The sequence below is a fragment of the Canis lupus genome, chromosome X, assembly GCF_011100685.1.
Source record: "Canis lupus familiaris isolate Mischka breed German Shepherd chromosome X, alternate assembly UU_Cfam_GSD_1.0, whole genome shotgun sequence".
NCBI classification, from domain to species: Eukaryota; Metazoa; Chordata; class Mammalia; order Carnivora; family Canidae; genus Canis; species Canis lupus.
Window position 1 is genome coordinate 93248619 of NC_049260.1, and position 15618 is coordinate 93264236.

Sequence of the window (15618 nt, forward strand, 5' to 3'; positions counted from 1 at the left end):
AGGAAAATGGATGAAGAGCTAGTGGGAATAATGAGAAATAGAGAAGTAAGCTGGGCTTTATATGCATACAATCTCTCCCATGTTTAGCTGGAGAGTAATTTAAGCAAGAAAAGCAGGAAAGGGAGTCTTGAAAGTCAAATTGAAACAGAACGCTCTGTTTCTCTAGTTAGCCTTTATGAGTCTTAACATACATAAACCAGATCTAGTAATTTCCCTTCCTTGACAACCTTTCATCAAGCTCCTTAAGTACTGTTATGGAGAAATCCCATAATAGGTATTAAAAAATACAAAGGACTGCACCTCACCAGGAAACAGCAGACCTGGTGGTACCTGGCTGGCCCAGACACCTGGGTGGCTCAGTGGATGAGCGTCCGACTTTGGCTCAGGTCGTGGTCCTGGGATCAAGTCCCCCATTAGGCTTCGTGTGGGGAGTCTGCTTCTCCCTTTCCCTATGTCTCTGCCTCTCTCATGAATAAATAAAATCTTATTAAAAAGTCCAGGGTCTCAAAAAAAAAGTCCAGGGTCTCCCTCCTGCCTTACACAGAACTCCACCTCTTTTAAAAATTAATTAAATAAATAAAACACTGCTGGAAAAGATACTCCCCAAACTAATAATGTTTGTGGATAGAGGAACTAGCTGAATGCAAAGGAGGGTAGAGGGGAAGTAAAACTTTCACTACATGTTCTGTAATACTTTTTGGGCTTCTAATAGGATGAATATATTAAGTATATATTCACCTCATCCAATAAACCCTTTCTACCTTCCCCACCTTTCAGCATGGCATTCAAGGCTCAATCTTACCATTTTAGTCTGATGTCTATTTATAATCTTCCACACACACCTTGATCTAAACACTCTGCTTTCCTTACTTTTTAAAGCAAGGTTTGTTTGGAGCAGTCATATGTGCCTAAAACAGGGGTTTCCAAAGTTTTTTGACAAGCCACAGTAAAAAATGCACTTCATGTCACAAGCTATTATACATAGATTTATGTAATTGAAACAGAATCTTCAAGAAACTATACTTATTACTATATGTGATATTCTCCAATTATTTTCTATTTTATGTCTTAAAAAATGTTGGTCACAAACTACTAATTTCATGAACCTAACTAGAATCTAAGCACCTTAGGGGCAAGGCCTAAGTGATCTCTATATGCCCATGGCATCTGTCCAGCTTTGCACATAGGAAGCAGTAACTGATTCAACAAGGACTGTTTACTAAATAAGTACTCTGTATAGGTGCTGGGATAGAAACATAAATAGGGAAGTGTTAAATCACTACTTAAAGTTTGGAATAAGCTCTATTTTTTTAAAGAATTTATTTATTTATTCATGAAAGACACAGAGAAAGAGGCAGAGACATAGGCAGAGGGAGAAGCAGGCTCTCCGTGGGGAGCTCGATGTGGGACTATATCCCAAGACCCCGGGATCACACCCTGAGCCTAAGGCAAATGCTCAACCACTGAGCCACCCAGGTGCCCCCAGGATAAGCTCTATTTTATTCCATCTCTTTGAAATGCACTACCAGAAATGCATTAAGTATTAATTATTTTATTTTTTTATTAATTATTTTATATTTCACTTCACATGCAACTATTTGTATCATACTCTACATAGTTTTATAAGTCTCTTAAATAAAACTCTTTTTACTCAAGCTCCCAATCATTACTGGTAAATATGCTGCCTTAAATCATTTTTGAAGGCAGTCAGATATAAAATAGAAACATTCTAGCAAGATTCTAACCTTTATTCCTCTAAATCCCAGCCCCTACCCTCCAAAATCCACACATGTCACATCAAAAAATATGTTTGTCCGAAAAAAGAGAAAAAAAGCATGTTTGTCCGATACAAACAAAACCACTCACTCCAAAGAAATGTAAACGTGTAGCAAATGAAATATAAAACTATAGTTCCTGAAATCTGATGCTTTGGGGAATAATGGATTTAAGAAACAGCAAAGGCACAAAAGATTTCATCTGGAACAAGGGAACGGAAATAAGGGTGAGCAATAAGCCTAGAATAAAAAATGAAGAGGATTAAAATAAGAATAAAAAAATATAATGACTGCAAACATAATTAAACACAGTATAGGAGGAAATCTAGAAACTTTCTGATTTAACAACAGACACCCAGAAAGGTATTAAACTCCCATTAGGGTGCTGAACTCTGGTCATTGGCCTAATGGGTTGGGTCTTATTTTTCAAACCCTATGTTTAAAGAAAAAGGAAAGCACAGTTTTCAAAAACTGATACAGCAATAAAATCTAAATTACCTTTTTACACTTAGTAAAAGTGGCTGAAATAAGATACTTGAAATATACCAAAAACTAAGAACTTGCAGAAAGGAAGCCAGACATGAAACCTAATTTTTCTTTTTACATCTAGGAAAAAAGGTTTAAATAAGACTAAAATTACCAAGGATTAAGAATTTGTAGTTGCATACTTTTTAAATTGCAGAGATAATATTGTGTACTAACTCAATAAAGAAAGAAGCAATATATGTGACAGATTAAACTTAAAAACATCAAGAGTGACAACAATTAAATAACTTTACATAGAATACAATTAATTACTCATCAATATAGAATACAAAAGCTGGTCATCTCTGCTAAGAATCTAACTGCTCTTCTATAACTTCTGACTGCTTAAACCACCAGATTTTACAATGGGTAATAACCTATACTGAGAAGGACACACTATTTGCTTTCAGTCTTACAGTCATCTACTTGATAAATGAAGCGTTACTAGGAAAGTTCATTATTTAAGATTTACTTCACAAAAAGCTAACCAGAGTTCCCATTATTAATAATAAATAAAATTATTTCCAGCAGAATTGAAGTATGGATTAGGCTTGTCTTCAAAGAAAACAGCTAGACATGTTTATTAAGAATAAATGTTGGGAAAAAAAAAAGAATAAACGTTGGGACGCCTGAGTGGCTCAGTGGTTGAGTGTCTGCCTTCGGCTCAGGGTGTGATCCTGGGATCCGGGATCGAGTCCTGCATCAGGCTCCTTGCGGGGAGCCTGCTTCTCCCTCTGCCTGTATCTCTGCCTCGGTGTCTCTCATGAATAAATAAATAAAATCTTTTTTTAAAAAAAGAATAAATGTTATACTTTCATATATAAACAACCAGGCAGTTCCAAAAAAAATGTAGCTGATTTTAAAACACTCCACAGGGATCCCTGGGTGGCGCAGCGGTTTGGCGCCTGCCTTTGGCCCAGGGCACGATCCTGGAGACCCGGGATCGAATCCCATGTCGGGCTCCCGGTGCATGGAGCCTGCTTCTCCCTCGGCCTATGTCTCTGCCCCTCTCTCTCTCTCTCTCTGTGTGACTATCATAAATAAATAAAAAATAAAAAAAATAAAACACTCCACAGGGACGCCTGGGTGGCTCAGCGGTTGAGTGCCTGCCTTTGGCCCAGGGCGTGAGTCACGGATTGAGTCCCACATTGGGCTCCCTGCATGGAGCCTGCTTCTCCCTCTGCTGTGTCTCTGCCTCTCTCTCTGTGTGTGTCTCTCATGAATAAATAAAATCTTTAAAAATAAATAAAAATAAATAAAAATAAAAACACTCCACAGCTACTTATACAAAGGCTGAGAACATGAGGAAAATAATCCCTTTACTTAAAATACCAAAAATTCCAACTACTATAAGATACCACATGTAAAAAACAAGACATATTCTTGAGATGTAAAGGACACTGTTCCTAGAGAGTGCCTCTCTTTTTCTATTATTTTTTTCAATTTGGCTAATGGTGTCTACTGACACATATTTGGAATGTAATCTATTTATCAGCCGGCTGTTCTGGCCCAATGTGGATTTAGAATTTTAAAACGTGTGGCTTTAGAGCTGTATAATAAAGTATAATCTTAAAATAAAAGTATCTTTTTAAAAGACTCTTATTATCATCAACATCACTGGTGACACCAATAAATAGCAGACATTGTAATAAGTAATTTTTTGCAGTATTTTACAGCTAAACAGCCCTGCCATATAGGTAACATTAGTCTTCCCATTTTACAAATGGGGAAAACAAAGCTTAGATAAGTAACTTGCCCAAAGTTATTATGAGTGGCAGATCTCTAATCTAAGCAAGCTGATGAACTCAAAGATCAGTGCACTTAACCATACTATCTGTAGAAAATCAAAAACAAGCAAAAAAAAATCTCCCAAAACCAAAACAACATTAACCACTGCCTCACACTTGTAGGATTTCAAGGTTGTCCAGGAAGATAATTTTTAAGCTCAAGTACAATTCTCATTTAAATCACTTTTTTATTATTTATTTATTTATTTATTTATTTATCTTTATTTATGATAGTCACAGAGAGAGAGAGAGGCAGAGACATAGGCAGAGGGAGAAGCAGGCTCCATGCACCGGGAGCCCGACACGGGATTCGGTACCGGGTCTCCAGGATCACGCCCTGGGCCAAAGGCAGGCGCCAAACCACTGCGCCACCCAGGGATCCCTCATTTAAATCACTTTTAAAAGACATCTGTTTCTTGCAAATGCACTCAAAACTACATGTTCTCTTCTAGAAATTAAAATTTTAGGGAGGCAGTACATGCAATCCACACTAGGGACTTCCATGCTTTAGATTTAAAACTTAATGGTTTTACATGCACGGACAAAAGTTCTGCACAGACACATGTGAAATAAGCATTTACTTCAGAGATAGAGGCTACAATGGGGGAGTGAGGGATTTGGTGAACTTTTGCTTGGTATACTACATACTTCTATCGTCTCAATTTTATGAGAATACTTTTTTTTTTTTTTGCCATTTCTCCCCTTACACTCTCTTTAGGAGTACTTTTTAGGGGTGCCTGAGTGGCTCAGTTAAGTGTCTGTCTTCGGCTCAGGTCATGATCCCAGGTGATCTCAGGGTCCAGGGATGGAGCCCCAACATTGGGTTCCCTGCTGAGCAGGGAGCCTGCTTCTCCCTTCTCACTCTGCCTGCTGCTCTCCTTGCTTGTACACATGCTCTCTCTGTGCAAATAAAATCTTTTAAAAAAATAAAACATTAAAAAAAGGAAGAGTACTTTTAATTTACATTTCAGTCAAAATTAAACAAGTACCTGAAATCCAGATGGTACAAAACAATTTTACTCCCTTTATCTTTTTATCCTTTTTTGAACTTGAAATTCTCAAAATAAACTCTCTGAGAATAATCCAAAGGGAGCATTTATAAAATTAGGGTGAAAAACAACAAAAGAGCTAGAAACAAATACTTTTGAATTTACTTCAGCAAAAATAGTAAAGTACTGTAAAAAATATAGAGAGTAAACAGTTATAACACTGTTTTTAGGCTAAAGAAATACAACTGAACAATAGCAGGTGGTAACTCTGAATTAGATAAAATGAAAAACACAAAAATGCAAGCTATGAGCTCTTGAAACAAAGGAAATTTAACAGAATCAATTTATCAGGAAAATATTTTTGAACCCCAAAAGTCTATAAAAATATTCAAGGTAAAGTAAATAGGGTTCATTAACAATCACAGCCAATATGCTATAAATATAAAATGTATCCAAATAATCACCATATACATACATACACACACACATATGAAAAAATTTATTTGGTGACAGTTTTTTTCCCTAAAGTAAAACTATTTATTTGTCTCTTACATACACTACACTATAGAGGCACTTGAAGTGCTGTGGTGTATTATTGAAGCAACACAGTAGTGAATGTGCACTGGACTTGAAAATTGGCCATCTCAGTTTGAGTCTGGGCACGTTATTTAACATCCCTGAGACTCGATTTCCTCATCAATAGAGGAATAATAACTACTACTCTACTTGACAAAGGGTTTCTATAATACTGAAAAGATATAAAAGATAAACCTGATTTGTAGAGGGCCACCTGCACTATATGAAAAAAAGCTACTGGACTACACAATTTCTTAAGGTCTTTCCAATTCTAATTCCATAATTCTACTTTTATTACTGTACAACTCAGAAGCCTCATATGTAACATACCAACATAGTCAAATAAGGTGGGCTTATCCTTAATAGCTTTGTACTACTTAACACAGTGTTATAATGATTATATTGTGTAACATTATTACTATGTGTTGGGCATGTTCTGAGTGTTTTCCATGCACTGACTCCTTGAGATTTTCACAGCAATAGAACCTGGTGATCGTAATTGACTTATTACAAGTAAAAAAAACCACACTGTGACTTATGCAAGAGCTTTACTACATCATCTTATATTTCTAGAATATAGCATTTCAAAGTGTTTTTGAGGTAGATAGGACAAGTATTCTTTCCCCTATTTTACAAAGGAAGAAACTGAAGTTGAAGGAGGTCTAGTTTCTTGCTCAAGATCACAAGGGTAATAGCCACCAAAACAAGATCCCAAATCTGTCTTCAGATTCCTTACAGTTTTTTTTTTAATTTTTATTTCTTTATAATAGTCACAGAGAGAGAGAGAGAGAGGCAGAGACACAGGCAGAGGGAGAAGCAGGCTCCATGCACCAGGAGCCCGATGTGGGATTTGATCCCGGGTCTCCAGGATCGCACCCTGGGCCAAAGGCAGGCGCCAAACCGCTGCGCCACCCAGGGATCCCTGTCTTCAGATTCCTAATACAGGGTTTAACCATTACCGTAATATCTCTGCAACTAAAATGAATAGATAAAAATTACAAATTCTGATAAATCAAACCACTTAATTTCTTACAAGGTACTTATCAATATGAAAAGAACAAGCAGGGCACCTCGGTGGCACAGTTGGTTAAATATCCTGAGTTTTTGGCTCAGGTCATGATCTTGGGGTTCTGAAATCTCAGGACCCAGAGTCAGGCTCCATGCTCAGCGCAGAGACCGCTTGAGATTCTCTCTCCCTCTGCTCCCCCCCACTGCTCATTAGCGCACGCACTTGCTCTCTAAAAAATACACAAGCTATTGGATTCTGAAGTATTTTTCTACATGAAACTGCTTACACTATAATGCAAAGTAACTTCTTGAAGTGGTTGCGTCAAAAATACGGTACGGTAGGGCAGGGGCCCCCGGATGGCTCAGTTGGTTAAGTGACTGCCTTCGGTTCAGGTCAAGATCTCAGGGTCCTGGGATTGAGCTCCCATGTCATGCTCCCACTCAGCGGAGAGTCTACTTCTCTCTCTCCCTGCGCCCCCTCAGCTTGTGCATGTGCACTCTAATAAATAAATAAAATCTTTTAAAAAATACAGTAGAGCAAAATCATGGTAGTAAGAAGTCTAAATCAGTAATTGCCCTTAATGGTATATTTAAACTGAATACTTCAAGTATAAACCCATTTATAAAGCAAAAGAAACAAACCTGAACCTCAGATCAAGTCACTGTACTATAATCTGCTGATTTTTTGGCTAAAGACAATCTTGTAGCCCAGAAAATAAAACAAACATGAAGAACAAGAAGAAGAAATGGCAAGGACGCCTGGGTGGCTCAGCAATTGAGTGTCTGCCTTTGGCTCAGGGCATGATCCCCAACCCAGGAGTCCCACATTGGGCTCCCTGAGAGGAGCCTGTTTCTCCCTCTGCCTCTCTCTGTGTATCTCTCATGAATAAACTATTTTTTTAAAGGAAAAAGAAATGGCAAAAGGCTACTAATATGAATGAGGGAGGATAAAGCATATAGAGAATATCTACATTTCTTGAGGCCTTTCCTATAGGTGAGTAACACCACTTAGGGATAAGTACCATAACAGAATGACTTGTCATCAGAAATCACACCTTTGGGATCCAGGCTGTATGATTCCATTATAGGTAAACCCTTGATAATACCAAGGTATTCCTCACTATAAATCCCAGTCAGAAGGGTCCAAGGTAAACCCAATATATACCAGTATGACTATACTCATAGTTTATGTCAGAATGTTAGAGTATGTCAGAATATGTGGTCTGATTATAAAGCAGAGTACATAAATCAAGACATTTTCATTAGAAGGAAACCAAAAGTCTACATAAGGAGTCATTTCAAAGTAAAATCCATATTTTACATACTACTTCAATTTATGCTTGCCAAATCTGGTTATCCACATTAATACATACCTGGTAGAGTTCTTCTAAATTGTACTTAATTGAAGTACTATTCTGGATAGCTTCCACTGCTTCTTTCAGCTTCTGCCATGTTTCATCTGTGTAGTTCTCTGGTAATTTAGGCTTATCTAGGTGATATGTACAAGGTTGATATCAGAATATGTAGGATATAGTAATGGAAGGCTCCACTAAAGTACAGTAATAGTATTATTGCTTTTCAAGGGTAAATTGTGATTTTTATAATCACAACATCTAATTATTAAAGTAATTACTGCTTTTTAGCCTTAGCATAAAGAATAAAATTTGAAATGCCAGAATACTGTTTAAGTCATTTTGACTCACCTATTAAAATTAAAGGTGAGAGGTTTTTTTTTCAATTGACTGTATTGCTTTAAAAAATCAAAATTCAAAAATCACAGATAAAAACAGTCCCGATCTTATTCCATCACATGTAAATCCTAAGTCAGTCAACATGAATTTTGCACCTAAGATTTAAAATACTGAATATCCACTGTGCACACAGTACCTTACAAACATCTTAATCTCCCTAACAATGCTCTAAGGAAGGTATTATTTATCTCTATCTTACAACGGAGAAAACTACTGAGGCTAGAAGACTCATTTAGTAAGGCTTGCCCAAGGTCATTAAAGCTAATCAGTGGCAAAACTGAGATTCTAACCCAACTCTGTTTGACCCCCACATTTATGCACCATCTACAAATGAAGAGAAACATCTTAACTCAGATTTTAATTTAAACTACATCCATGAGCAGAGTAAAATTTAAAAAAATTAAAACATCCAAATGACTCCAGAACCTCTGTAGCATTTTCAGAATGGACAGGACTACCTTAAGCCAGGCTTTAAACTTCATTGACCAGCAATGAGTATTTTTTAAATTAAAATATCCTAATGCCTTAAGGATATGTTTTTAGTTTAAGAGGGAAAGAAAAAACCCAAACAAAATCTCAGAAACCAGTATGCAAATTAAATTAGGATCATAACTCCTCTCTTTAAAAATCCTTGACTGTTAAATTGATATACTTTGGAACAGTGAACATATTAGTCAATTACAATTCACATTTACTTCAGAAAGGTCTACTATTAAATCAGAAAGATTACAACACTCTTAAGAACCTGGGGATGGGAGAGGAGTGATAGGAAAAAAAGGTTAAAAATAAACACTATAACCCTCTGCTCTAGACAAAATAGAGCATATTTCTGATTTCCACACTAATGTTGAAAACACAAGCACTGAGAATCTAATTTTCTCAATACTGATATTTAGCCACAAGACACTTATCTGGTAAATACTACTTCAGTTCATTCATTTACTTTTGTATTTAATAAACATCTTAGCATCTATTACCTGCCAGTTAAGGATGTCGAAAAACTTAAGTCAGAAAAACAAATACAGTCAACAGAAAAAAAGTAATTCATTTCAATTATGTTTTTAAAAATTGTTGATTTTACATGCATCAATGCACTCATAATACTCTTAATCACATATCTCAAACATGAAATGAACAAATTTTCCTAAAAGCTGCAGGTCAGTACTTTAAAGCCCATTTTAGTGAAAAAAAAAATAGATGTAGTAATTGTTCCTATCTTTAGACTAGTGGTACACAGAGTTACTACTTTTGTGTATACAGTATTTTTCACTTCCAAACCCTATCTTTGGAAAGATATGCAGAGATCATAAATATTTTTCTCCAAAACTGCTTCCACAAGGAGTTTCAAGAATATAGTATCCAACATTATAAATCTAACTATAAATCATCTTTGAGCATGAAAAGATCACCAATGCTACCTGCATTTCTAGGGACTAGAGAATGTGGCCTACTGAAGCATAAAAATAAAAATCCCAGCAGTGCCAAAGCTCACTATGCACCTGAAACAAATAAACCTCCTTAGAATACAAATTTCTCACCTGTATAATCCAGATCAATCATACCGACTGGCAATGTTACACTGAGTAACAGATTAAACTGAGCCAGACATCAAATACTGCACAGAAACACGCCGGTGTATGCTTCAGCACAAGAATACTAACCACCCCCGGAAAATGAACCCTCCACCCAAAAAAGGACCTCCCTCCACCTCATTGATTATGCATAAAACATTAGGCCACCTCTATACTGTTTAATATATTAACATAAATAGAGCACGTGACCGCTCAAGTGTCAAATCCTTAGTCAGTGATTATGGATTTTGGCCTTGGTTACCTTTAAAGTTCTTGATCACTAACTTCTTAGCAGACCCAGGCTTGCTGTTAGCAAAGCTAGAAGTGGTGGTAGAAGATTTGGCTAGGCCGTTTGCGTGATGCACCGAAGCCACAGAAGAGATTAATATACTCTTATTTTTAAGTTGCTGCTGCTGAGATGTTGCAGCAGTTGGTGAAGATGAGGAGGAAGAGGAGGAGGATTCCTCAGCCATCTTCGCATCAAACCCTACAAACTCCAGGGTGTCTTCAAAACGCAGCTTCTTCTGTATCGGTACGTGGCTGGAAGTAGCCACTGAAACCCCCAGGCAGAAGGACGAGGTTGAAGGGGATGCCGAATCCCTGGGTTGTAAAGGAGGAGTGGATGAGGAGGAAGAGGTGGAATCAAAGTCTTCTCTCTCGTTACTACTGTTACTGCTGCTACTGCTGCTGCTGTTTAACTTTCTCTTCTTGGCAGAGGTGGGCGGAGTGGTGCTGGTATTACCATCAGTGGCAGATCTGACCTCCTGAGCAGCAGCAGCAGCTGAGGGATTGGGGGAAGAAAAACCTGTTGGAAACATGAAAATAGCGGGGTCAACAGGCAGAGGAGCATCAAAAACCTACGTTTATATGCCTGCGTGCGTGTAGGAGAGAAGGTGGCAATGCTAGAGGGGGGAAGGGAAGAAAGAGAGGAGAAACACAGAGGACGAGAAGGAAAGTGAAGGGGGGGCTACACCGGGGGAATGGGAGGGTTTGGGAAGGCGGATAGGCTGACACCAGGAGTGAGCAGAACGAGGGGGGAGAGCGAATGAGGAGGCAGACAGGTAAACGGCCGTGCCGTCCCCCTCCCCTGCTTTTCGGTCTCTCTCCCCCCTTTCTGCAGGAGCGACTCAGTGAGTCTGTGAGGCTGCAGCTCCTCCTCCTTTTCTCCCTCTCTCTGGGAGGGGAGATGCCGTGGTTGGGGGGAGGGGGAAGGGGGAGGGGGAGAGAACCAGGGCTTGTTATTGTCAATAGCACAAGAGGCTAAAGATGGCGCCACTTCCGGTCACGCGGCGGCGAGGGAGGGGCGGCGTCTGTCCCCGGGAGTGGGGGGTGGAGAGAAGCACTGCAGGCGCCCGGGGGGCGGGGGAGCTGGCTGGGAGGGAGGCGGCGGGAAAGCGGCGGCTAAGGCGCCCCAGACGGTCGTGCTCCTTCTCTCGCTCTCGCTGCCCCCCCTCCCGCTCCCTCTCCCTGGCAGCACTCTTCTTCCCTGGCCCGCCAGTAACTGCCACCCCCTCCTTAACGGTCCCGCGGGGAGCTTCGCGCTGCAGCGCCCTTACCGGAAGTGACTGGGCAGACACTTTTCATAGCGCCCAGGTCCCGAAGCCCCCAGGTCCGCAGGACTTGAGTGGGGGGGGATGGGGGAGGGAGAAAGGGGGGGAAGAGAAGTGGAAAGGGAGGAGGGGGCGGGCTTTTGAGACACCTCCCGAGTTGCTGATTGGAGCTTTCTGAACGCGAGGCGGGCGGGGTGGGGGGAAGGTGGCGGGAGAAGCAGCGGGAAGGAGCCTGAAGGGGAGGGAAGGTGGTGACGGTGAGGGGCGGGGTGAGCTAGCTGGGAAAAAGGAGGAGGAGGAAGAGAAGAAGGGAGGGAATAAAAAGTTAGGGAGCGGAGAATGGAAACTTTGAAAGAGATAAAGGAATAAGGAGGGGTTGCAAGGCAAGGGGAGTAACCCGAAATGGAGGAAAACATAATCATAGCATTATGCCTGCTGCCAAGCAGGAATGTCATGATGTTAAAATAGGAAAGGAAAAGAAAAAGATCTTAGAGAGAAAATGAGTTTTTGCTTCGATTGACCTATGCATTGTTTATCTTATGTCAAGGACGCCCCTAACCCAATATGAAAAGGACCTGAATTTTGGTACCTTTCTGAGTAATGTAGCTACAAATCTTTTGACCTTCCTAACAGGAGCATTTTTCTAAGATGGCTGGCCAGAGTTGAGGGTGCATTATAAGGCCCAAGAAACAGGAAGGTAACTAACACCCCCCCCCCACACACACACACAGAACACAGTTCCCAGGACCAAGCCCAACCCTGATCTCCTCCGTTGTCAATCCAGTAATTTACAGACTAAACATAGCTACTTTTACCAAATCTCAGCTCATACACTGTTTTGAAGAACACATTTGAGGAGAATGATGTTCACAAAAATCAATGGTTTCTAACAATGTATTCCACAAGCCCAAATTTCAAAATGGATTACTTGTAAGAACAAACCTCTAAATTTGGTTAAGTTAGTAACAATAAACCTTGTACATTTCCTGCTAGGAGTTTTTATTTAACCTGAGGACATGGGGGGCAGCACAATGTCAAATAAAACAAGATCTGCCAACCTGTTTATCGTTCTAACTGCAGAAACATTCAGTAAGTATGTACTGAAAGACTTTATGCCACACACTATACCAGGGCCCTGCCATTGAGAAACCAGTAGAGGAAGACATTTTCTTTTTTTTTAAGATTTATTTATTTATTTATTCATGATAGACATAGAGAGAGAGAGGCAGAGACACAGGCAGAGGGAGAAGCAGGCTCCATGCAGGGAGCCCTACACGGGACCCAATCCCGGGACTCCAGGATCACGCCCCGGGCCAAAGGCAGGCGCCAAACCGCTGAGCTACCCAGGGATTCCCCGACAAAGACATTTTCAAAATGAATTTCCATAACAGTTCTATAACAAATGTATAAAGTGCTCTGGAAACAGGTGAACCAAGGGATTAGGACGAATTTTGGAATAGTTTCACAGAGGAATTGTTTATGCTGGGTCCCAAAGTGGGCACTGCCAAAACGACAAGAGGGGAAAAAGTGAAAGGCATTCTGGATAGTGGAAATGGGCTTAGCAGGCAGTTGTGAAAGGTCCTGGCCTGTTTATGGAACTATGGAAAGTGCAGTGAAGTTAGTAAGATGTCTGGTTGGAAGTAAGGAAAATGAGATTCTGGAAGGCCTGGGTGGCTCAGCAGTTGAGCATGGGCCTTCAGCTCAGGGCATGATCCTGCAGTCCTGGGATCGAGTTCCACATCGGTCTGTGCATGGAGCCTGCTTCTTCCTCTGCCTATGTCTCTGCCTCTCTGTGGCTCTCATGAATAAATAAATATTTTTTTAAAAGAAATAAAATGAGGCTCAAAAGTGTCTGGGTAGGGCGCCAAAGGCAGGTTGCCCAAAATGTAATACAATGGCATACTGATTATTTTGAATTGAAGCTACTTGGGAAGCAACTGGTGAAAGGACATGCAGACCCACTGCTGTCCCTCTGAAAGCAGGAAACAAATCTCCTATAAGAAAAATATCCTCCCTGTACTAAGATGTAAAAAGACATCCTTATTACCAGAGATAGATACTTTATTTTTTTTTAATTTTTATTTATTTATGATAGTCACAGAGAGAGAAAGAGAGAGAGGCAGAGACATAGGCAGAGGGAGAAGCAGGCTCCATGCACCGGGAGCCTGATGTGGGATTCGATCCCGGGTCTCCAGGATCGCGCCCTGGGCCAAAGGCAGGCGCCAAACCGCTGCGCCACCCAGGGATCCCGAGATAGAGACTTTAAAGCCAAGAAAGATGCAGAAACATTTTTCTAATCTACCTCAATTTAAATCCTGCTTCGAATTCCCTAGTTAAAACTCCCAAACACTTGTTTTCTTTATCCTGTCAATGCCTCACAAATTTGTTTCATTGTCTAAAATGTATAAAAACTGCCTGTCTTGTTCATTTCTTGAGGTCTCAATTTCATAATTGGGCCTCTGTGCCTACATAATAAAACTTTGGGTTTTTTTCTCCTATTAATCTGTCTTTAATTCTTAATCCAGCAGGAAGACATTGAAGGGTAGAAGGAGAATTTCTCCTTCCCTCCTCTGGTGCACAAAGCCAAAGGTCTGGTCTACCTTGCAGCCTAGGGTAGACAGCAAGGAGAGGAGGGAGCAAGCTGGGCTTTTAAAAGCAGGGGAGAAAAAAAAAGCAGGGGAGTAACAAGGTGATGGGTAGTGTAAAAGCAGTTTGTATTGAATAGTTTGAGAGAGACAAATCAGAACTCTAAGAATAGATCCATTTTGTAGCTGCTTATACAAGCCCACTTTTTGTTTATGTATTTATTTTTAAAATTTTAGATCTTCAAAAGTCTTCGGTTAAATAGCAAATCCACCTTGAGCAAATCCACCTTCTTCTCCGGGAGAACACCAAATGGCGGATGACGCCGGTGCCGCAGAGGCCCGGGAGGCCCAGAATGGGAGGCCGTGGCGGCTTCCGCGGAGGCTTCGCCAGCGGCATCCGGGCCGTGGCCACGGTCGGGCCGGGCCGAGGTCGCGGAGCTCGCGGAGGCAAGTCGGAGGACTAGGAGTGGATCCCCGTCACCGAGCTGGGCCGCCTAGTCAAGGACATGAAGATCAAGTCCCTGGAGGAGATCCCTCTCTTTTCTCTGCCCATCAAGGAATCTGAGATCATTGACGTCTTTGGGGGGCATCCCTCAAGGATGAGGTTTTGAAAATCATGCCCGTGCAAAAGCAGACCTGTGCTGGCCAGCGGACCAGGTTCACGGCATTTGTTGCCATCGGAGATTACAACGGACACTTCGGTCTGGGCGTCAAGTGCTCTAAGGAGGTAGCCACTGCCATCCGTGAGGCCATCATCCTGGCCAAGCTTTCCATTGTCCCCCTGCGGCAAGGCTACTGGGGGAACAAGATCGGCAAGCCCAACACTGTCCCATGCAAGGTGACTGGTCACTGTGGTTCTGTGCTGGTGTGTCTCATCCCTGCCCCCAGAGGCACTGGCATGGTCTCAGCCCCTGTGCCCAAGAAGCTACTGATGATGGCTGGTATTGACGACTGCTACACTTCCGCCAGGGATTGCACTGCCAGCCTGGGGAACTTTGCCAAGGCTACTTTTGATACGATCTCCAAGACCTACACCTATCTCACCCCTGATCTCTGGAAAGAGACTGTGTTCACCAAGTCTCCCTATGAGGAATTCACTGACCATCTTGTAAAGACCCACACCAGAATCTCTGTGCAGAGGACCCAGACTCCAGCTGTGGCTAACACATAGTTTTATACAAGAAAAATAAAAGTGAATATGCTATTTGATTACAATTGGCTAAGGCTCTAATGGAACTTAGGCCCCAGGGCCACAGAGAACTGTAAGAGAGGCTGAAAAGTGGGGAAGATGGACTCCTCTCCGTTTTGAAAGTCCCATTTTGTTCCTGCTGCCTAAAACTGTAAACTCTTAAAGCCAAGGAAGGTATGCTGAAGCAGTAAACTTTCCTTTATGTGTCTCATACTTCACAGGACGCTGAGTAACTGTAAATGCAGAGTAAATACTGAATTGAATATCGTCATTTGAATGAGAATAAAATAATGCTGTGTCTTTACAGAAGAG

At 41.0% G+C, this 15618-nt stretch overlaps 1 protein-coding gene and 1 pseudogene across 8 annotated transcripts in view; one reads left to right on the plus strand and one right to left on the minus strand.

Moving 5' to 3' along the window:
* CUL4B (cullin 4B) overlaps positions 1-15618 on the minus strand; it is a 48004-nt gene that overhangs the window by 25447 nt on the left and 6939 nt on the right. For 5 of the 8 annotated variants that reach the window (XM_038588217.1, XM_038588219.1, XM_038588215.1 and 2 more), the window contains 2 exons: positions 10245-10787; positions 8034-8149 (listed from right to left, as the gene is read on the minus strand). In XM_038588217.1, the coding sequence (XP_038444145.1) occupies positions 8034-8149; positions 10245-10787 (659 nt within the window). Of the gene's footprint in view, positions 1-8033; positions 8150-9949; positions 10076-10244; positions 10788-11538; positions 11677-15618 lie in introns of those variants that run through there. The other 3 variants (XM_038588221.1, XM_038588220.1, XM_038588222.1) reach the window with 3 other exon arrangements.
* On the plus strand, positions 14428-15612 carry LOC102156057 (annotated as a pseudogene).